Source organism: Poecilia latipinna, unplaced genomic scaffold (genome assembly GCF_001443285.1).
Source record: "Poecilia latipinna isolate Pla-1442-1.1 unplaced genomic scaffold, P_latipinna-1.0 Scaffold3308, whole genome shotgun sequence".
NCBI classification, from domain to species: domain Eukaryota; kingdom Metazoa; phylum Chordata; class Actinopteri; order Cyprinodontiformes; family Poeciliidae; genus Poecilia; species Poecilia latipinna.
In genome coordinates, this window is record NW_015115924.1 from 42,728 (window position 1) to 62,913 (window position 20,186).

Genomic DNA, 20,186 nt, shown 5'->3' on the forward strand with positions numbered 1-20,186 from the left:
GCTAAATGGCAGAAAACTTTTTTTTTATTTGTAACTTTCCTCAAATTAGAAAATTACAACAAAACAAATCTAGAAAATGTTCTTGACAAGTTTTCTGGCATTTAGCTAATAGAAATAATTCTGATTATTGTAACTAAGGTAAAACAAGTTCAGTTTGATCAGATTTAACTTCAGGCAGTGAGAAAAATGTACTTAAATATCTGGTTTTAACTGTAAGCAGATTTAAATCCTGGGCACATTTTACATTATGTATCTGTACTTTCTACTCCACTACATTTCTAAAATATGTTACATTCACCTCACGGTCACATTGAGTTGTTTTTTTTACTATTTGTTTATTAGTTTGAAAGTAATCAATGACTTATTCAAGTTAAATGGTTTAAAAAATTATTTTTGGGTAAGAGTTTTGAAAATGGTGTCTAAAATTTAAATATTGTTCACTGTTGATCAACTGCAAGGTTGAATCACTGGAGTTGATGAAACACAATAAAAACATGGACTATCTGCTCCATTGTTCATTAAAATAGCACATTATTGATGTAGTAAAGAAAATAAACACACAGTAGTCACACTTATATGTTGACCATTACATTAAGGAATATATTAAACTTTTACTTTCAATAGTTTAAGTATTTTTAAAAGCAAGCAAAAACTTTTATTCAGATATAAATGTTAGTGTGGCACTTTTACTAGATTTTTGTCTGTACTTTCTCCACCACTGTAGTTTTACGTCTGATCTAACAGAGTTGTCCGTGTGTCGCAGTGATAACCTCAAAGGCTCTTCAGAAGCACGGAAACATTTGGGTTTGTCCGGTGTCCGACCATGTGTGTACACGCTTCCTCTTTGTGTGAGTAAAACACCCAGCAGTGTTTATTTCTGCCTCCCTGCTCAATAAAAACCGATTAATATTCCACCACGGTTTGCTTTTTGTTGGAACAGGTATGAAAACGGTCAGGTGGGAGACGTGCACATCAATACGCAAGATGCACAAATCCAGAGGGAAATTTTACAAGCAACTGGTTCAGAGCCAAGCTGAGAAAGCCTGAGTTCACACGCCTGCTGGTGAACCTACACACATTTACTGGAAACCGGAATAACTTTAGGATTTAAGCAGTAAACGGCAAATATTTTATATTTTCAAATATATTTTTACAGTATTTCATTATTATGTTTGGCAGATTCTATTTTTTGCTGTTTATTAAAGCTGTTGTTCTTTCACCTAAAAGTCCACTTGCTTGGTCATTGTTGTAAAAGGCCTGATCATATAAACCAAACCATCAAATCTGTATATATATCTCTCATTCTTCATTCTTGTTTGAGATTTAATGACATGAGGTTTAGTCTAGTTTAGTTTATTTAGGATCCACATTTAGCTGCTGCTGTTCTTACATGTCACATGATTTACATCACTAAAACAGCTTTGAGAAAATTACATAAAAACAATTTAACGAATAAATAAACACATTTTGACAATATTGTTAATTGAAAAGCTGTTATATAATGACATTCAATTCACGTCAAGGAACTTACATTGTCAGTAGTTGACTAAAAAAATGTTTTATTGTCTGTTAACATTTTTACTTCCATTAAATATAACATACATTGGCACTAAATCTCAGATAAACCCCTCAGCTGGTCATTTGTGTCTCAGAAAGTCCTTCATTTTCATTTGGATTATTACTTTTTTCCAGTTTTGTGTAGATATCAAAATAAATTGCAGTAGCTTAAAGGTGTGATTGTCCTCATGTCAGTCACTGGGGGAAAAAGAGGTGGTGTGGAAAGTATTTTCTGGGTCACCCCAGCAGGCGATGAATTGAAGAGTGGAGAGCTGTGAAGTTGCTGCTGTAGCCCAAAGGAAGACATTTTTCCTGGACCATATGGGCCTCTAAAGATAGAGAGGAGGAAATTTATCTTCAAAACAGCCAGCCCTGTTGTACCGCAGTGTTTTTTATCCTCTCTTTTTATTCCTGTAGTTCATTATCAGCAAAACTGCAGCGTAAGAACGTTAGATGAAACTATCAAGTCCAAATCTGTAAAAAACAAAAGAATTGTTTCAACTACACGCTTTGTTAAATCTCATTAACTCACATTCAATCATCCGTGTTTCTCAAACAACTAAAGACAAGAAAAATCTCTGAGTCCTAAAGTATTTCACAAAATTATTAAAATAAAAAAACTGCAATGAATGTATGAGACTTTGTTAGAGGATGAAAAATGAGCATGTGCCTTTAAGAGCTCTATGTCCCACTCTTCATGTCTTTCTCTAAGCCTCATGTGTTTGTTGGCATCAGCTGTCCTCAGAGCTGAAGAGAGCAAGGACATCTTTTCTTTCACGACTGGGATTAGGAGAAGAAGTGGCTTTCTTACTCTGCAGGCTGTCATCTCAGCTCCAAGAAGACAAAACAAATCGGACAGGCGACCGAGAGAAGATGAAGACAAGTGGAAAGTTTGGATTGCAAAGCAGATTTTCTTTAAGTTTGCTGCTTTTAGACCTCGAGGGAAATGGATTAACAAGCCTGCAGACGCAGAAGAATCATCTTATTTAGTTTCCACCATAATGGAGCATCAGTCTTCTTCACTGTCTTCTGGTGACCAGTTTGCGTCTTGTCCTCCACAACCGGAGCGGAGCGCCCGGCGGAGAATCGGACGCTCCGAGGAGAGAGCCCCTTTTCCCATTCCTGGCCTTGCTGCAGACGTCCTGCACATGCGAGTGAAAGAAGGAAGCAAAATTCGCAATTTACTGCGGTTTGCAGCTGCCCGCATGCAGGGGGAAGGACAGGACGGCAGTGCAGCGGCAGTGAGACAGGTGGTCTTCACAGGCCTGGGCCGGGGCATCACCAAGACCATCACCTGCGTGGAAATCCTGAAACGCAAAGTGGCAGGGCTGCATCAGGTGTCCAAACTTTGCTACATGACGGTTAATGAGGTTTGGGAGAGCGCACCGCAGGAAGCAGCGACCACCACCGTGGAGAGGACGGTGCCGGCCATCTGCATCCTGCTCTCCAAAGACCCGCTGGATCCCCAGGAGCTGGGCTACCAGCCTCCACAAACCTTCAGCGTTCCCACAGAGGAAGAGGAGAGACGCGGGGATCTGCGAAGAACAGCTGGCAGGCCAAACTCACTGCACACTGCCAAGAGGCTCAGTCTGGATGATTGGACCAGATGTCCTCCTAAAACCTATAAAGTTTAGCTAAAAAGCCAGCAAATGTGCAATTACATGTTCCTTCTTCGTAGTAATATTTGGCTGAAAAAAGTATTCGTGCTTTTGGTGAAGCAATTTATAGCGGTGCACTGATTTCTTTAATTTTGGGAGATCGGTGATCGGCCGATACTTACATGTGAAGCCGATCTTATCGACCAGGTTTCCTGTCCTTTTCTGGTCTGCTGTGACAGAGGTTTGACCTCTGACCCAGCAGGTCATGTCTGCAAGTTTGCAGTCAACAATAGTCACTCCACTGTTACCAACTCCACCAGTTTCTCACTGCATTTAGCGACATTTCAGACAAAAAAGATGGCATCAGACAAAATCAGAATTGGCAGATCAGGCTTTTTAAAGATTGGAAATCAGCGATCGGCCAGAAAACTGCGATCGGTGCACTCCCAGTTATTAGACACTGCTATGGGGCTGGACAATATGGCTGAAAAACATATTAAATATAAATGTTTTTATATCAGTTATTTTAGTTTGACCGACTTATCAAACTAAAATTAAGTGAAGTAAATAAAAAGCGTCAAGTAAAAAAGAGTAGCAAGATATATTCAAAAGTCAACTCAATTACAGTGTTGACTTTTTAAACTACTTTGAATAATTAGTTGAGCTTTCTGTAGTGTTTGATGGCTAACATCAATTGGAATGTATATATAATTGAATTGAGATTACATTTCTGTTAAGTGCCTACAAACATTTGTTGTGAATTGGCATTAAATAAATAAAACTAAATTGAATTGATTTATAATTTCAGTTTCAAGATTCATATTCATCAGATTCCTTTTTTGTTGTTGTAATAAAAAAAACTGTTGTTGTTTTATTTAGGGAGAAACATTTATATAAGTAACCTATACAATCTGCTCCAAAAAGACATTTGGGCACTACTATACCTTCTTATGTAGAGTAAATAAAACTTTTTTAGTTTATTAGTTAGTTTCCTTGTTTGTACAAAAGACAAGGATATATATATATATGTACATTATCCATACTGTAATTAGCTTCATAAATTTTATTTAGAAAAAGAATGATTTGGATAATTATTTCTTCTGCTTTAAATGTGCTACTTTGAAATTGTTATTTTTATGCATTTTCTTTTTCATTTCAGTCTTTAACTACATTTTCGGCTGTCTGATGATGCCATTGTAAAATATTAAATCATTTCTTAAAACCTGCCTCTTGCAAAGTCAGAAATGTCAACATTGATCAAATATGTGTGGATTTTATGGCCGCTTATATCTCTTGTTTAGAGTTATATGTGTGGTTTTCATCCTTGTTTTTATAATCAGTGGTTTAAGATGAACATGCCAATGGGAATAAAGGCAGAAATGAGCCACTTGACTTATGTTCATTTATATGCGTTGTTTTTTTTTTTTAATAAAAAAGAAACTGAACTGAGATGTTTTGATTGGAAGCTTATTTCTGACAGTTTGATGGGGGAAAAAAACAAAACTTGCTTAGTTATGATGTCTAACCTATAAAGATTTGCACCTAAGTCATTATCAGGTAGCACAATAATGAAATTCCATTATTATGAGATAGCTAAGATAAAATTATAAGATGGTATCTCATAATTATATGGTAGTTCAGTCATAATTATCAGATACAAGTTTTGTTGGGTTTTTTACCATCAGAGTGGCGGAAACGGCGTCCATGGTTATGTTTGGTTACTCATTACTTAAGTAGTCTTTTACAGAAAATGTTTTCACTCTTTCTTGAGTAAATTCTTGCACTTCTAATACTTGTTACTTTTACTTAAATGAAAATATGTTGAAGTGGTGATACTCTTATTCGAGTACAACTTTTACTACTCTATTCACATCTGATTATATGCATATTTATATATCTTTATATATATAATTTATCATTATCAGTTATGATTTTTTGTGTGAGGTATTTGTAGAAACATGTTTAACCTTTTTGCGTGGCATTTCATGTCACTCGTGGCAGACCAAAACAGGTCAAGAATGAGCTGCGCTTTGCACATGCGCAGAAGGATCTCACCTATTTGCTGGCGCCTGCCGTTAGAGCCGCTTCCTCTGGATAAATCATACCGGTTTGTCTCGCTGGCTGTGCCGCATCATGTTCAGAGCTGCCGTCCGACTGTCGGTCTCCGGTGCTCGGAGTTTAACTCGAACACAACCGAGGTGCCAAGGTATTTGTTTATTGTTTCTCTCCTAGAAATGGCTGTTTAAATGCGGCAGAGTGTGAAACCGTAGGGGCGAAGTTCATGCGGATATCCAGTGTCTGTCGGCACACTGCGGTCCCAGCTAAGCTAGCTAACCAGCCGGCCACTTGATAATACATTCAGTTTGGTTAAGGTTTTTAACATGTTGGTCAATTGGGCAACATAAAAAACGTAAAAATACATAATCTGAGGCTGCTGTGTTGTGATATTATCCAAATGTTTCGCTCTGGGGTAGTTGTGTCCTTGCCGTGACCCAGCTGGGACATGCTAACATGCTAACTGTGTTAGTTCATCTGCTGAGTGAACCAGCTGCGAACATCTCTGCACTAAAATGGGCTGGCAGCGTCTTCAGCGCCTGAGAAAACCACATCATCCTGATGCTTACGTGATGTTACAGCTGATCTAATTCACTTATTTTAGGTCAGAATGATCTGCAGGATATCCATTTGATTTACAGTAGATCTTACGTATCTAATGCGTAAGTGTATCATCAGCTACGTGCAGTCCTATATCCGGACAATGGAAGTAATCCACCTGACACGCAGCATTTGCCCTTTTTCTCCTTCACTCGCTGCAAACTTTCCCTCTTATGATCCTCCGTGTGACAACGTTGTGCAACACTGAACACCACTGAAAATGACTTTAAGGCATTGATTGTTGCTTGTTTTTATCCCACAGCTCCTCTGGCATCGAGGTGTTACTCCCACGGGAAACAGGAGACAGATGAAGAGTTTGACGCCCGCTGGATTACATACTTCAACAAGCCTGACATCGATGCATGGGAGTTGAGGAAAGGTGGGTTTTTAATCACACTAAATCTGTGCAAGACGACACAAATAATTGTGCAGAAAAATATTAAACTTTGGTATGAGGAAGTTGTTTCTACAAGGTCGGTTAATATTAACTGCAGATCAACAGGGGTTTTCTCAGACTAATATTAAAAGGTAAAGATAATTTTATTTACATAGCACATCTTCAGCAACAAGGCAATACAAAGTGCTTTACAGGAATTAAAAGGAAATGCCAACAAAATGACAGAGCAAAAGAAGAAAAAGATCTAAAGTATGTTAACTAGGTTCTCCTGTTCAGGGTTGCTATGTTCCCTCAGGTCTAATTCCACTTCTGGGTTGGGAGAACAGGATTCTGAAAAATAGTCTAACAATGTTGATCCAAAAGTGTCTTCTGGGCCTCTGGTCTCTGCATCTAAATGGACTCAGTCTGGATTAATTCCTCATCACAACATCCAGGCCATACGGATCATCTTTAATTTTCAGACTGCATTACTTAGGTTAGTAAAGATTAGTTTGGATTGTCTTGCAGAACCGTTTTTAGAATTAACCGCAGTTAAAAGTTTTTTCATCAGCAGTGCTGTGGAGCGCAGACACGCTTTTAGAATAGGAACTTGTTATTTTATATAGCTGGATGGTGCTTTGCTCTCCTAACTGTCTTAGTTTTGAGATGGTACTGTTGAGGAGTGCTCAGTATGTTGTTGTTCTGCGTTTTAAGTCATTTTGTACTCAAAATGATTTTAGATTAGATGTTTGTTCCTTATGATTGTAGATCTGCAGTAGGTCTTTTCATATAGCCTATTTATAATCTGCATGTGTAATTCCAGGAAAAATCTACAATTAAATATGATAAATGTCCAACTGATCTAATAAACATGCAGTGGTAATCTTTCTGTTAATGTATATAATCAGTTAAATAAAGCTTTTCAGATCTTCTCTCGTTTGCATTCATTTTTTTTTTACTTCCTTTAAAGATCTTACCTTACTTTCTATCGCTCACTGACTAGAAGTAGAATAAATGTAATGAACACCAAAAAGTAACTGGAAAAAGTTTTTTTTTTTAAGGAACTTTACTGATTCCTGGAAACGTAAAGATCAGTTGTTTAAGTTTGCTGTAGTTGGAGTCGAAACTTGCGAGTTGAGGAATTTTTATTGCACAGCGAGATGCAATTTTCTTTAACTGTTTCCATCTGCTTTAATGTACACAATGTTGTTAAAACAAACTTTTTTCTTTTGTATTTGTTTTTTTTTTTGTTTTTACAGTTTCCTTTTAGCCAACCAGACTGGCAGGTCTCTGTTTCTAACAGGTGTTTCAGGCCACTTTCACAATTTAGTTAGATTCTCTTAGGCTCCACTTGGCAACAAACTGTCCTCTCTGGTGCCTCCAGTAACGGGGCTGAGGTGTAAAATACAAGTTTGTGTTTCCATAAAAGGAGCTTTTCCGCATCTGGAGATTTTTTTAACCCTTTGCCGTAAAGATGTGATTTAAGGTTTTTACTCTAAGTTGGAGACAGAAGTGAAAGTTAACTGTTAGTTTACTGGAGTTTTTGATACATTTTTAGAAAAAATGGCACCTTTCTCTGCATTTTAGCTTTATTTTTTTGGCTGCTGTTATCGCAACAGAAACTGCTCTAGATAATAGTGAATGCTCTGAAATATAATCCTCCTTGTTTTGTTTGCAACTGATCCAATACATGTTGAAACGCAGGTTCTTAATACCAGGAAGAAGTAGTTGTTAGACGACAATGCTTGTCATCCGGTGAGAAGTCAGGAAATGCTACATTAGATGATCAGTTTTGTTTAGTCTGTTTAAAATGTTTCCAAATATGGTTCTGCTACCATTTTGTCAAAACATTTCTACTTGCTTTAAACTACATGATTTTTTTTCTTAGAGCAAACAAATCAGTGTTAAAGTTTTATGTTAGCATTATTGACTCGTGTAGATCAGTTATTGGGATTAATCTGTGATTTGTTGTATTTTTAATGGTTTGTTTTTGTAGCCAGAGCTCTGAGTCAGCTAATAGACAAAAATATATATTTCTAACAATGTTCCTTTAATGAAAATATGTTTAAAATGAATTAAATAAATGTTTGATGTTAGTCATTTTGTATGTTTTCCAGTTTTGGCTTATTTTGTGGGTAAGTTTCTCTACCAGCTTCACATAGTTACTTTATCTTTACTTTATATTTACTTCATCTTAGCCTAGCATGTTTTTTGAGAGGCAATAGACCCGCCTCCTGGTTCTGATTGGTTGTTTCTAGTTGGGCTCAGGCAGAGGAGCTAATTTCTTTTGCAGATTATCTGTCTTGTATTGCATCAGTATTTAGATGCAGAGACCAGAAGACACTTTTGGATCAACATTGTTAGATACGTAGCAACCCTGAACAGGAGCATCTAGTTTATACTTTAGATCAACATTAGATTATTTTTCTTTTTTCTTTCCTTTGGTTTGTTATTTTGTTTGTTTTTGTCCTTTTAATTCCTGTAAAGCATTTTGCATTGCCTTGTTGTTGAAAATGTGCTGTATAAATAAAATTACATTTACCTTTGTAGCATAGTGTGACAAAATAGTGACAATTTAATTTCAACAAATATTTAAACAAAAAATTTTTTAAAAGTTACGTACTGCAGCTTCAAAGCTTTTCATCGCTTTTATCTACAGACTTTTCTGAAAATATACTTTTGACATATACCTACTATGGAAGATTTATTTTGAAAGGACCACTATTTTTCTTTCTATTTTTAGGTTTTAAAATACAGAAGAAAAAAATACTTTTTTTTGTTTTAGCAAAAAGTGATGGATGTAATTGATATTGGAAAAAGAAAAAGCAAATATTTTTCAACCTAATGACAACATTAGATATAAAAATGTTGCCGGTGTCATTCTGTTGTGGAAATTCAATTAAATTATTCAGAGAAAAACTGTAAAATTGCAAAAGTTCCAGTTATTATATTTATATTTAGAACCACGAATCAGAGCTGCAGGTTTCAGATCCATGAGATCAAAAGTTTAGTTTACAGGAAGTCAAAAGAAGTGGAAAATTGGCATGGGTCTGAGAATATAATAGGTGGTTCTGTGTTTCCTGCAGCTCGTAAAGTGTAAACTGTGTTTCAGGGATGAACACGTTGATCGGGTACGACCTGGTACCAGAACCAAAGATCCTTGAGGCGGTGCTGAGAGCCTGCCGCAGACTAAACGACCTGGCCAGCGCCATCCGCATCCTGGAGGCGGTGAAGGTCAGACATTCAGAACGTCTGGGAATAATGTCAGCCGAAAATAAATGAAGATTTCAGTGGTAAACTAACGGAGTTTAACTTTGACCCAGGACAAGGCCGGGCCTCACAAAGATATCTACCCGTACGTGATCCAGGAGCTCAAGCCCGTATTAAGCGAACTCGGCATTTCTACACCTGAAGAGCTTGGACTTGATAAAATGTAAGTTTATTCATTTTAAATTAAATCAAGCATTTCACCTCTTCTAAATAACCTTTCTTTTTTTTCCACAGATGATGTACAAGAAGATCGAGCTCTTGCATTTAAAATGTTGGCCTCATCAAAACATGTCTGAATTAAATTTTGCCTTTACTGGTTTCTTTTGTTTGTAAAATATGGATAAATATACTGTCTTCGCGTGTCGTAAACATACTGGAATTTTATCTTTTTGTTTTGTGAAAGTTCAACAATCTGTTTAGCAATACTTAAGTACAAGTTGCTCTAGATCAAAGCATTACCAAATGATTCACACCACCTGAATGCTTGTGAACCACCAGGGGGCAGCAGAGTCGCATGAATGTAAAGATTACATCTGTTCATTTCAGGGAAAATTTATTTGCGGGTTGAATAAAATTAATCAGCGATGGCATTGGTGTAATGTGGTTACTATTTGGAATTTTATTATTATTATATCAGTTAAAGTATGGATTTTTTTTTATTTATAAGAGTGAAATATGGCTTCCAGATTTTATTCATTATTAAATATTTGGAGGATATTTATTTGCCAAATATATTTACATTTATAAACATTATATAAACATACTGAACTAAATATATATTTATATTTAGTTTAGTTATTTATATTTATATTCATGTACAAAAATGTAATTAGAACCCATCTAAACTTCAAATATAATAGTCCTATAAAAGTTTTTAAAAAGTACAGATATTGACAGTTTTTCTAGTTTTCTGAAATCTAGCCTTTAAGATTTTTTTTATTTTATTTTTTTTTACAAAAAATAACTTTTAAATATGTATATATTTATTTGGTGTATGATAAATGAATAGATGTGACCATTTTCAGTGGTTCCATTAGATCTGATTACAGTTGTTCAGGATGCCTGAGTCGAATATTAAACCAACAAGATTTGCAGAAATGTAAATATTTTAAACTCAAATGTGCAGATTGGTGTAGAAATTATTCTTGAAAACCAACAAAATTTGATTTTTGTTCATTTTTCCCTCTCTTTTTGTTTCCTTTTGCATTTATTGCTTGTAGTTTCCTTCACATCCATGAAAGGCCTGCTGGACGGCTGCAGAGTTATGTTCATATCCTGTAATCAATCAGGTCACGTCAACTGCCTCTGCCATGGGCTTTATTTAGGACGGGGCGGGGCAACTATAGCCACAAATTACCACCCGCAGGGTTATCACTTTGAGTAAGAATAGAAGCACTTCAAGTAAAGTTCTGGTTCATTCTTTCAGTGCCCTGTGGAAAATATTCATACCTGCTGAGCTTTTTCTCAAATATCATCTCAGATTAACTTAAAGTGGTGCCAAATTGTGAAGTGTATCATTTCTAAAAGTCTCCAAATGCAAATTAGAAAAGTGTTGTAAGTATTCAGCTCCCCTTATAAGTCAGTTTATTGGTAAATTAGGCCCAACTGTGTGTAATAGTTGGTTTTTCTGTGAGAACAAACATCATGAAGACAGAGGAACAAAGCAGGCAGGTCAGAGATGAAATCGTGGAAAAGTTTGAAGCCGGGTTTGGTTGTAAAATCCAGATCTGATGATCTCCCGGGGCCCCGTCCAGTCCGCCGTGAGGAAATGGAAAAGGTTTGGCACATCGAAGAGCCTACCAAGACACAGCCGTCCTAAAGTTGCGGCCCAGAGAAGGCCTGAGCTGAGCAGAGTCGTTCCCAAGGCTCTGCCGGCGACTCTGGAGGAGCTGCAGGGGTCAACAACTCAGGTAGGAGAACCTGATAAAATCTGGCAAGAATAAAATCAGAAAAAAATTTCTGTCATATTCAGAGATGGCAAATGTGAAATATGGTGGTGGCAGCATTATGCTGTGGTGATGCATGCCCTTTTTGTTAAACTCACAGATTCTCTGCTTTCAATTTAACATTTTACCCAGAGTACTCAAAAATTGTACTCAAGGTTATCACTACTTCAGCATATTTTTACTCAAGTAAAAGTGAAAAGTAGCCATGCAAAAAATGACTAAAGTAAAAGTAAAAGAAGTATTTGCCAAAAAGTATCAAGTACTGAGTAACTGATCAATTTATCAATCATTGAATATTTAAAAAATTGCGTCATCAGACGGGTTAAAATATAAAGTTAAGTGAAATTTCTGGAATTTTAAGGATGAAAATAATAATTCAAATAACAATCAGGCAAAATAAAACATTTTCTCTCAATATAAAACTTATGAAACTTTAAAACTGCAGGTGTGTTTTTGTCTGAATTTTTGGTTAAAACATGTTTGTTTTTCATCCAAAACATACAGAAATTATACTCATGTAAAAGAAAAAAGTACAGGCGTGATAAAAATACTCCTTAAAGTAAATTTTTCCAAAAGGTTACTCCACTAAATTACATCGAGTAAATGTAATTAATTACTCAACTCTGATTTCACCCATTATTAGTTGCAGACTCTATGAGTAGACCAAAAGGTGGCTCTGCATTTTAAAAAATATTTATTATATTAAAAAAAAAAATGCAATATATATTTGGTTTATCCCCCCAAATCAAACCGAAATGCCCGCAAACGTTACGTAAACAATGCGGTGCTTGATTGGCTGAAACCGCGGGGTGTTTAGTTACAACAGGAGAAAACAGATTAGTTTAGATTTAAATTTCACGTATTTTCACCTTTTTGTTTTAAAAAATCAGTTCTGTTTTCTTTAACTGCAGGTCTCTGCAGTTAAAATCTGACTGAATGATAATCAGAGGATCGAGTGGGAGTTTTCTCGTGGAGAGGGTGGGAAGTTTCTCATCGCTCCTCCAAGGAGAGGAAAGGAAGAGGAAAAAAACAAAAACACTTGAGTATTTTTTACGCACAGGGCGGGCCTTTCATTCACCCGGGCTGTGGGTGAGGGGGTCACCTAGTCAGAGACAATCAAAGATGTTTGAGTTTCCATGCGCAGTGACCAGGGAGGTAACACTGCGCGTTATTTACCCCTCCTCCAGCTCCGACCGCTCCGGCCTCCCACACCGACCCAGGCTTTTAAAGTCACCCCGGTCCAAAAGAGCAAAACAAAAACCAAGAAAACGCGTTCCTAAAGGACAGCGCTGCTGAGGAGATGTGACTTAATTCTGCCCGGAGGAACCGAGGAAAACAAAACAAACCTGTTGGCGACGATGAATTACTCCAGGGCGCAAATGGTGAGTGTCGACGCTCCCACTCGTGTTTGTTACAGTAACAAAGCCACTGTGGGTTGGTGAAGACGTTACAGAGCGCAGGTTTACCATGAGGTTGTCTCTGAAATGTGGGATAATTTGCGGGGGAAAATTAGACGCGCTGTTTGTAACAGAAACACGGCGCCGGGCAGGATGGTTCATGATTTAGCCGCTTTTTAGCAAAGCGAGACGTTTGTCATGCCGATGACTGAATGAATTCATGTAAATTAATGACTGCCTGTTTTTATTTGTAAGCTTATAAAACTTCAAATCCACTTTAAATTTGCAGTTAACCTCCCCTCACCCGATGACTTTGATGGTTGTTTTAAAGTTTTATCTGTTCATTCACCCTCTAGAAATGAACCGATCATTATTTTCCGGACCGATACCAATTGTATTTTATTTTAAGGTTCACTTTATTTACTTCTCGAGGCTTTTTATAGAAAAAAAATAATTAGAATTTAATCATGCATATGCAACTTGGTTCTAGGTATCAAACACTACAGTATGTGCTATTAATTTTTATTAAGAAAAGTTTCTACATAAGGAAACCCTAAAGATTGCATCGATTTGTTGCATTTAGTCCATTTTTATTTGTATTTTATTATAAAAACTAAAACAAGCACAAGCTCATTTGCTGAAACTTTTGTTTCAATTCATGAAATCTAATTTCTGGGCGTCATATTGGATGATAAATGTTGCTGAAAGCCTGCAAAGTAAAATCAAAACCAGCTCAAAGTGTTGCTGTTTTGAGAAGAATAAGATTTTCCTCTGGATTACAAATCTCCGTTTATTTTATATAATACTTTCATTGTAGCATATTTGAGTTATTGTGTAGACGTTTGAGGCAAAACATGCAAAATAAAACATACAGCAATAAAAAAAAAACAAGACAAAATTCAGTCAGAATGCTAAATAAAGTGGAAGATTGGTAACGTACAAATAAGTTATGTTTTAAATAAAATGAAATTGTATATGAATAATATGCAGTTCTGGAACAAATTGAGACCACTTTAAATGATCAGTGTCTACTTTGTATATGTTTGAGTAAAATGAACATTGTTCTTTTGTTCTATGAACTACTGACAACATGTCTCTGAATTTCCAAGCAAAAATTTCGTATTTATTTGCAGAAAATGAGAAATGGTCAAAATAACAAAAATATGCAGAGCTTTCAGAGCTCAAATAATGCAAAGAAAACGGTTTCATATTCATTTAGAAACAACAAAACTCATGTTTTAACTCTGGAATTAGTATTTGGTGGAATGACCAGCAGGTTTTTAATGGGGTTCAGTGCAGAGGGCTGGTAGTTTTTTTTTTTGTTTTCCAGCGTTTATGTTCAAAGTAACCAAAAAGAGTTTTTGTATAACAGTTTTTGGGGTAGATCAACAGAAAGGATTAAATGATGAGCTCAGTGTAATTCATTAATTATTATGGGTGAATTATTTTGGGAGATCGGCTTCTCCTTATATGTGATCTTATCCGGTGATCTCATTTACCTCATCAAAGGTCTAAAAATCAGCCGCCGTCCTTCTGCGTTTAGAGACGTTTGACTGACCGGCTGCACGTTTTCAGTTTACAATGGTCACCCCGCTGTTACCAGCTCAGCAGCTTCCTTGCTATGTTCAGCAACATTTCAGATGATAAAATCAGTCAAAATTGGAATCGGAAGGTCAGGCTTTTTAAAGATCAACAATCAATGCGCCCGTATTAATTATTCTTAAAAAAACAAACACACAAATAAGCCCTGTTCCAATCACCAGTCAGAGCCAATAAGGAAAAAACTTTCCGATTCTGAAACAGGGTTTCCCCCAGTGTATTGTAAGCCTGGCGGGCCACCAGGCTTTACTTGTGCCCCCACCAGGCTAAGCATTGCTTTTTTATTTAATTTTTTTTAAATGTCTGCGTTTTTTTTAAGACTTTATAGTTGGTCTTAAGGTATTAATCTTCCAATCTTTTAATAACACATAATTATCAAGTGATATTTTAAAATTTCCTGCCAACTTTAAACATTTTTTAACTCAAAAACATGACGGACTGCCTCTGGGCGTTTTCTGGGGGAAACCTTGTGACATTTAGTCATCTGATTGGTGCATCAGGTCTCTAAGCTTCTGATAATTTAGTGTTTTTTGTTTGTTTTCGTCCACAGTCGAACCTCTCTGAGGAGGGGAGTCTGCAGCAGTCCGCTCCTGCAGGCGTGAAGCTGGGGGCGGTGATGGAGCAGCTGCAGAGGCACCCAGGAGCCAAACTGGAGATGAACCTGCAGGAGAAACATTTCCTTCAAGCTCAGTTCCTCTTGGCCCATCAGGCCGCGGCGGCCCGAGGGCCCGGCGGCTCCAGGCCGGACCCCCTGCTGTGTGGGGAACCAGATGGACCGATCCACCAAACCGTCCCGAACCAGAGGGAGCCGAAGCAGGAGAGCGAAGATTCGGACGGAGAACAGCGGGAGATGCTGGAGCCTGGAGAAGGGGAAGATGAGAGGAAAATGAGTTTCCAACATGTTTCCCACTTCCAGCCGTATTCCACGTCTCTGCTGTCTGCCGCGGAGCAAAAGTCTGAGCCTTCGCCTTCAGCAGTGAAGGAGGAGCAGGAGGAGAAGAACCTGCCGCCTCCTGCGGGTCAGAACAGCTTCACGTCGCCCAGCGGCCTCGCTGACTGGGGATACGACGAGCTCTTCAAACTGGTAGGCTGCACTCGATTCCAGGGTTAACAACGCTGATCATATATTTTATTGGTGCAGATGTCCGTTTCTCCTCAAAAAAAGTTTCTTGGATGTTTTCTCGTCTTTACAGTCAAAACAAACATCTGCAGCTGAAATGATTAACTGAGTTGGATGCAAACAGATTTAAAAAAAGATCAGTTGCTGAAAGAACAACAATCTTTCAGCAGATTATTTCACTTCATGAAAATATATTTTCCCATGTTACAAGTGAAGTAATCTGCCATTGGATCTAGGACCTTTTCATTAATATTAAGAAGCTATTAAAACAAGCTCCTACATCTGGATAAAGTTACTTATGAGTTTGTTTTGTTTTATTTCTAAGACTAGGATATTTGCACTAGAAACTAGACCAAAAATACTTGGTGATATTTAATGTTTTTGCAGTGAAAAGTGAGAGCAGAGGTGATTTTCGCTGCTGTATTGATGTGTTTATGGAAATCATGAATCCAAAGCTGATGATGGTTCCCAGATGTTTTTTAAGGAGAAGGTTTCCTTGCTGCGAGTCGTTCCTGGTTGGTTGTTCTCTGTGGATTCCCCTTGAACAGCGTCATGTCACTATAACACATTATGATTAATGAGGCCAGTGGGTGGAGGGACAGCTGGGCTGGTGACTCTCGGCGTGAAAACAGCCACTTCTGTTTTCCTTTCTTCTGCTGCTTCCAAGGATTTATTCACAAATTGTTCTCTTTTGACCTTGTTTTCCTTCAGTTTTCACATTTTTAATAACAGTGGAATCATATTAATGCTTCAGCATTTAATTATTAGAAATGCACCAATCAGGTTTCTTTCGGTTTATACCGATTTCTGGTTTTCTTTCACGTTTGAGCTCATAATTGTTTTTAATTGCGAGAAATAAGACGAGACATAAATCCATAACCTGCGATGCTCTTTAAGCCCCAAAGTATTGTATATTTAAATAGATGTTGATGTGTTTTATAGACTGAAACATGGTGGGAGATTTTAGTTTGATCCTTTTACTGAACAGTTCAGTATTTAACCAGTTTCCTCGTTGCTGATTAGGATAAAAATGGCCAATTCCAGACTCTGTTTATTAAAATAAGTTCAGAAATAATAATTTTCAGATATGAAAACAGATTAATTACACACTTTTTAGTGCCAGCTGTCAAGATTTTCAAAAACCATCATGTGGAATAAACAAACTTCCTACTCAGTTTGCAGCTTTGCATCCAGTTTATTTCCTCTTCAATTTCATGCATGTAAACAACTTTTGGCTTAAACAGTTTTATATATTTATTAGAGATCTTCATGAATTATTGAGATGAATTGTTTAAAAACAAACCTCAAATCAGAAAAATATTTTTTATTGCATTTCTTTCTGAAACCTTTGTGTTGTACCTGATTTCCATTCATTTATTTATTTTTTTGTTATTTTATGGAATATAATTGACTAAACCCCCAAAATAACTCTAAGCCACCACCTACAGGTAAATATTATTTATGAGTTGCATAACCACATTTCAGATCATCGGTTATCAGTAAACATAACCGGATGTACATTCATATATGTTATATTTATAAATGTGTGCATAAAAGGGCCCAAACTACAAAGAAACACATGTTTGTATCAGCCAAATTGGCTCTGATTGGTACTATTTGTTTCATCTAATAATCTTGTTTCTCTCTCTTATTTTAAATCTGCGTTTAATTCACTTTCTTGCATTTTAGTTTGACTATATTGAGATAAAGGTGATTAAGAAGTGAACTATCCAGGTTGTGCGCTGCCTCTGACTCCATAACTCATGCTTTTGGTGCATAGTTGGAGATAATCTTGAATAATTAAATAATCTTTATTTTTGTGAGAGAATTAAGGGAACATTTTCTGTGTTTTAAAAACATTGGGAAAACAAATCTAAAACGATCAAACTCAAAATGAGCAGGTCAAAGAAAACCAGAGATCGATATCAAGTCTGTAGTATGAAAAGGAGCCGTATTGTAGTAATAATTGCTGATAGTTTCTGAGAAACCTGCAGTGTAACCACATGGTTCGTTAAATAGTTGGATGATCTTGACTTGCTGGAGCAGATTAAAGGTTAAACTATGAATTAATTTGGATTAGAGAAAAATCCCACCCATTAATTTCCCCTCTGTCAGTTCATTGGTTAGCTTTTCGTTTACGTCCATCTGGACTGGTGAATCATTTTAATCAGGCTTATTAGGAGAGTGACGTTAGATTTTTACTGTTTGTATTCATTCGTATCATCCATGAATGAAGATAAATTCAATAATAATATATATTACATTACACACATAATATCGATAGATAATACATCTGATAAAATGTTCAATAATTCACTGAACTGCGATGCAGAACCGCACTGCATTCTGGGAGATTTAGGCAGAGGAAATACATTAGCCGCTTCTCACGGCCAGCTGGGATCAACTGACTCACTCCTCTTTGGTTACCTAGCAACTCGCTCACTCTTTGGTTACCTAGCAACAACCTGCCAACAGCTGCAGTTTAAAGTTAAAAATAAGAAACAACAAGCAGTTAAAACAGGAACGGTTTCATCATTTGACTGTTCTCCTTATATTTAAAACAAAAAACTAGTCAGTAATTATCAACATCGACTGATGAGACACTTACATTGTGATACGTTTGTCAGCCCCATTTCCTACTTTCAGCACCATTCATTAAGACTTAAATTAAAATACTTACATGACGTTGCTAAATGATATGTCTCTGAAAGAGCAAACTAAACCGTTTTCTGACCTACATACTGCTGGGTGCTATCAGGGCTCTCAGGCCAGCATGTGTGAAAGCTCTGAGCAATTAACCACAGGGTCTTTGTTAATAGAGCTGCAGTTGGTCTCACTGGCTCATCAATAAGTTGGGGGTTGGTTATTTCGGAAAGGAACGGGATGTTTATCTACCTTCAATGGGTTTTTGCTGGAACGCTCAGCGTCTTTTATTAGAAATTCCAAGTTGAGGCTATTAGCAGAGTCAACAGCAGTGCTACCATAGGAACGGTGTGTGTGTGTGTGTGTGTGTGTGTGTGTGTGCGCGCACGCGCGTTTGTTTGTAATACCTTGTGGGGACGATTTTCCTGACATATACTACGTTGTGGGGACCAATTGCTCCTCATGGGGACCGGAGCCTGGTCCCCACGAGGGGAAACCCTGTTTTTGGGTCAGGGGTCAGAGTTAGGACTAAGGTATGAATTGAGTTTTGGTTAGGGTTAGGGTTAGGTATGTGATGGTTAGGGTTAGGAAAAGGGTAAAGGTAAGGGTTAGGCTGTAGAAATGAATGGAAGTCAATGGAAAGTCCCCACAAAGATAGCCAGACAAACGTGTGTGTGTGTGTTTGTTTATAATACCTTGTGGGGACCATCTTCCTGACATACTGCACAACAGCGTTGTGGGGACTCGCTGTTCCGGGAACTGGGCCTGGTCCCCACAAGGGGAAATGCTGTTTTTGGTGGTTTAACTCCTGAAAACTGAGAAAGAAATTATCTTTATGAGGGTCTATTAAACACATCACCTTCTTCAGGATGTGCACAATTAAAGCACCAACAGTCAAGAGGCGACGTGTATTTTACCAAGCAGTTGATTATTAATAAAAACATAGCTGTACTAAAGAAAGACCAAATGCTTAATGTTGATTGGTATAGGTAACATATTAATAAAATGGTTGGCTAAATGATTACCTGGATTAAATGGTTGACGGAGTTCAAATGGCTGTTGTGATAGGAAAAAGCTTTGACGCACTCAAGTGGAAGTAATGATTAAATAAGGAAGATGTCCGACCTTTACCTCTTCATCTAGTAGTTTTTCAAATGCATTCAACTATGTTTTTTTTTAAAAAAAAGGTTTTTAAGCCATTTAAAGCTTTTTCTGCACACTTCAAATTAAATGGTTGAAATGATAGATTTTAATCAGTTGAGTTTTAAATTCAAAAACACTTTATTGATCCCAAAAGAAAATTAAATGTTGTAACTTGTATTAATTAAACATTTTCAAAGAGTTTTTGTAGATAGTGATGGCTGTTGGCAGGAAATATCTCTTGTAACAGTCTGTGTTACAGTGAATTTGAAGAAGCCTCTGACTGAAGACGATAGTGAAAAAAATGTGATTGGACTATTAATATCTAGTTTTGAGAAAATATTGAAAAATAAAAATCGGTTATTGATGACAATGTGCCTGATCCATAAACTCGGATCTATTCCGTCTCATTCTATGCTTTGCGCTCTGAGCGACATCATACTTTATTATTTATTTTACATTGTATTTATAATTCCTAATTGCACTTTTTTTGTTGTAGTTTATTTTTTACATGTTTGAATAATTTAGTCAACCTACAATTGTTTTTGTCAGTTTCTTTATTTATTTTATATTTTCTTTTTCTTCAGACGGCAATAATAGCTCTGTCGTTTCACATAGTATCCGTCTCATAACAAACTGTCACGACATAATGACAGTTTAAACAAATATGTTTTTATAAAAGTTACATACTGTACCTTTTTTTTTAATGGAGCTCATTTTATTTAATTGAGAATCAACACAAATAGCTTTGCTGCCATATTCAGGAAGTAGATGACTCAAACAGTCTAGCAGGATAGATCCAGATGTAGGATAAACTTAGAAAAAAAATGTAATCAAAAAACCTTAAAACAATAAAAGAAATCAGCATCTTCAAGTTACACTTCA

The 20,186-nt window shown here is 36.8% G+C and overlaps 4 protein-coding genes and 1 long non-coding RNA gene across 8 annotated transcripts in view; 4 read left to right on the forward strand and 1 right to left on the reverse strand.

Annotated features, from left to right (window-relative positions):
* The window catches only part of LOC106940645 (poly [ADP-ribose] polymerase 6-like), a 15,008-nt gene extending 13,787 nt beyond the window's left edge, over nucleotides 1-1,221 (forward strand). For both annotated transcript variants that reach the window (XM_015023432.1, XM_015023433.1), the window contains exons 22-23: nucleotides 764-848; nucleotides 941-1,221. In XM_015023432.1, the coding sequence (XP_014878918.1) occupies nucleotides 764-848; nucleotides 941-1,037 (182 nt within the window). In that variant the 3' untranslated portion in view covers nucleotides 1,038-1,221. The remainder of the gene's footprint in view (nucleotides 1-763; nucleotides 849-940) is intronic.
* A 57-nt stretch (nucleotides 1,222-1,278) lies between these two features.
* On the forward strand, nucleotides 1,279-4,430 carry LOC106940646 (uncharacterized). Its single transcript, XM_015023434.1, has one exon. It carries the CDS (start codon nucleotides 2,241-2,243, stop codon nucleotides 3,189-3,191), a length of 951 nt encoding a protein of 316 aa, XP_014878920.1. The 5' UTR covers nucleotides 1,279-2,240; the 3' UTR covers nucleotides 3,192-4,430.
* A 767-nt stretch (nucleotides 4,431-5,197) lies between these two features.
* Nucleotides 5,198-10,046, forward strand: cox5aa (cytochrome c oxidase subunit 5Aa). Of its 2 annotated transcripts, XM_015023443.1 has the most exons (5): nucleotides 5,200-5,361; nucleotides 6,073-6,189; nucleotides 9,299-9,420; nucleotides 9,510-9,619; nucleotides 9,691-10,046. In XM_015023443.1, exons 1-5 carry the CDS (start codon nucleotides 5,289-5,291, stop codon nucleotides 9,692-9,694), a joined length of 426 nt encoding a protein of 141 aa, XP_014878929.1. In that variant the 5' UTR covers nucleotides 5,200-5,288; the 3' UTR covers nucleotides 9,695-10,046. The 2 variants fall into 2 exon arrangements, with proteins under 2 accessions (XP_014878930.1, XP_014878929.1); XM_015023444.1 differs by lacking the exon at nucleotides 9,691-10,046 and having other exon boundaries at nucleotides 5,198-5,361; nucleotides 9,510-9,623.
* Nucleotides 10,047-12,305: 2,259 nt separating this feature from the next.
* Nucleotides 12,306-20,186, forward strand: part of LOC106940650 (AT-rich interactive domain-containing protein 3B-like) — a 28,642-nt gene continuing 20,761 nt past the window's right edge. The window contains exons 1-2 of one of the 2 annotated variants that reach the window (XM_015023441.1): nucleotides 12,306-12,784; nucleotides 14,949-15,482. In XM_015023441.1, coding sequence (XP_014878927.1) covers nucleotides 12,761-12,784; nucleotides 14,949-15,482 — 558 coding nt within the window. In that variant the 5' untranslated portion in view covers nucleotides 12,306-12,760. The remainder of the gene's footprint in view (nucleotides 12,785-14,948; nucleotides 15,483-20,186) is intronic. The other variant, XM_015023442.1, reaches the window with a different exon arrangement.
* Nucleotides 18,836-20,186, reverse strand: part of LOC106940651 (uncharacterized) — a 15,795-nt gene continuing 14,444 nt past the window's right edge. The window contains exon 3 of the long non-coding RNA XR_001423159.1: nucleotides 18,836-18,976. This is a non-coding gene — a long non-coding RNA (uncharacterized LOC106940651). The remainder of the gene's footprint in view (nucleotides 18,977-20,186) is intronic.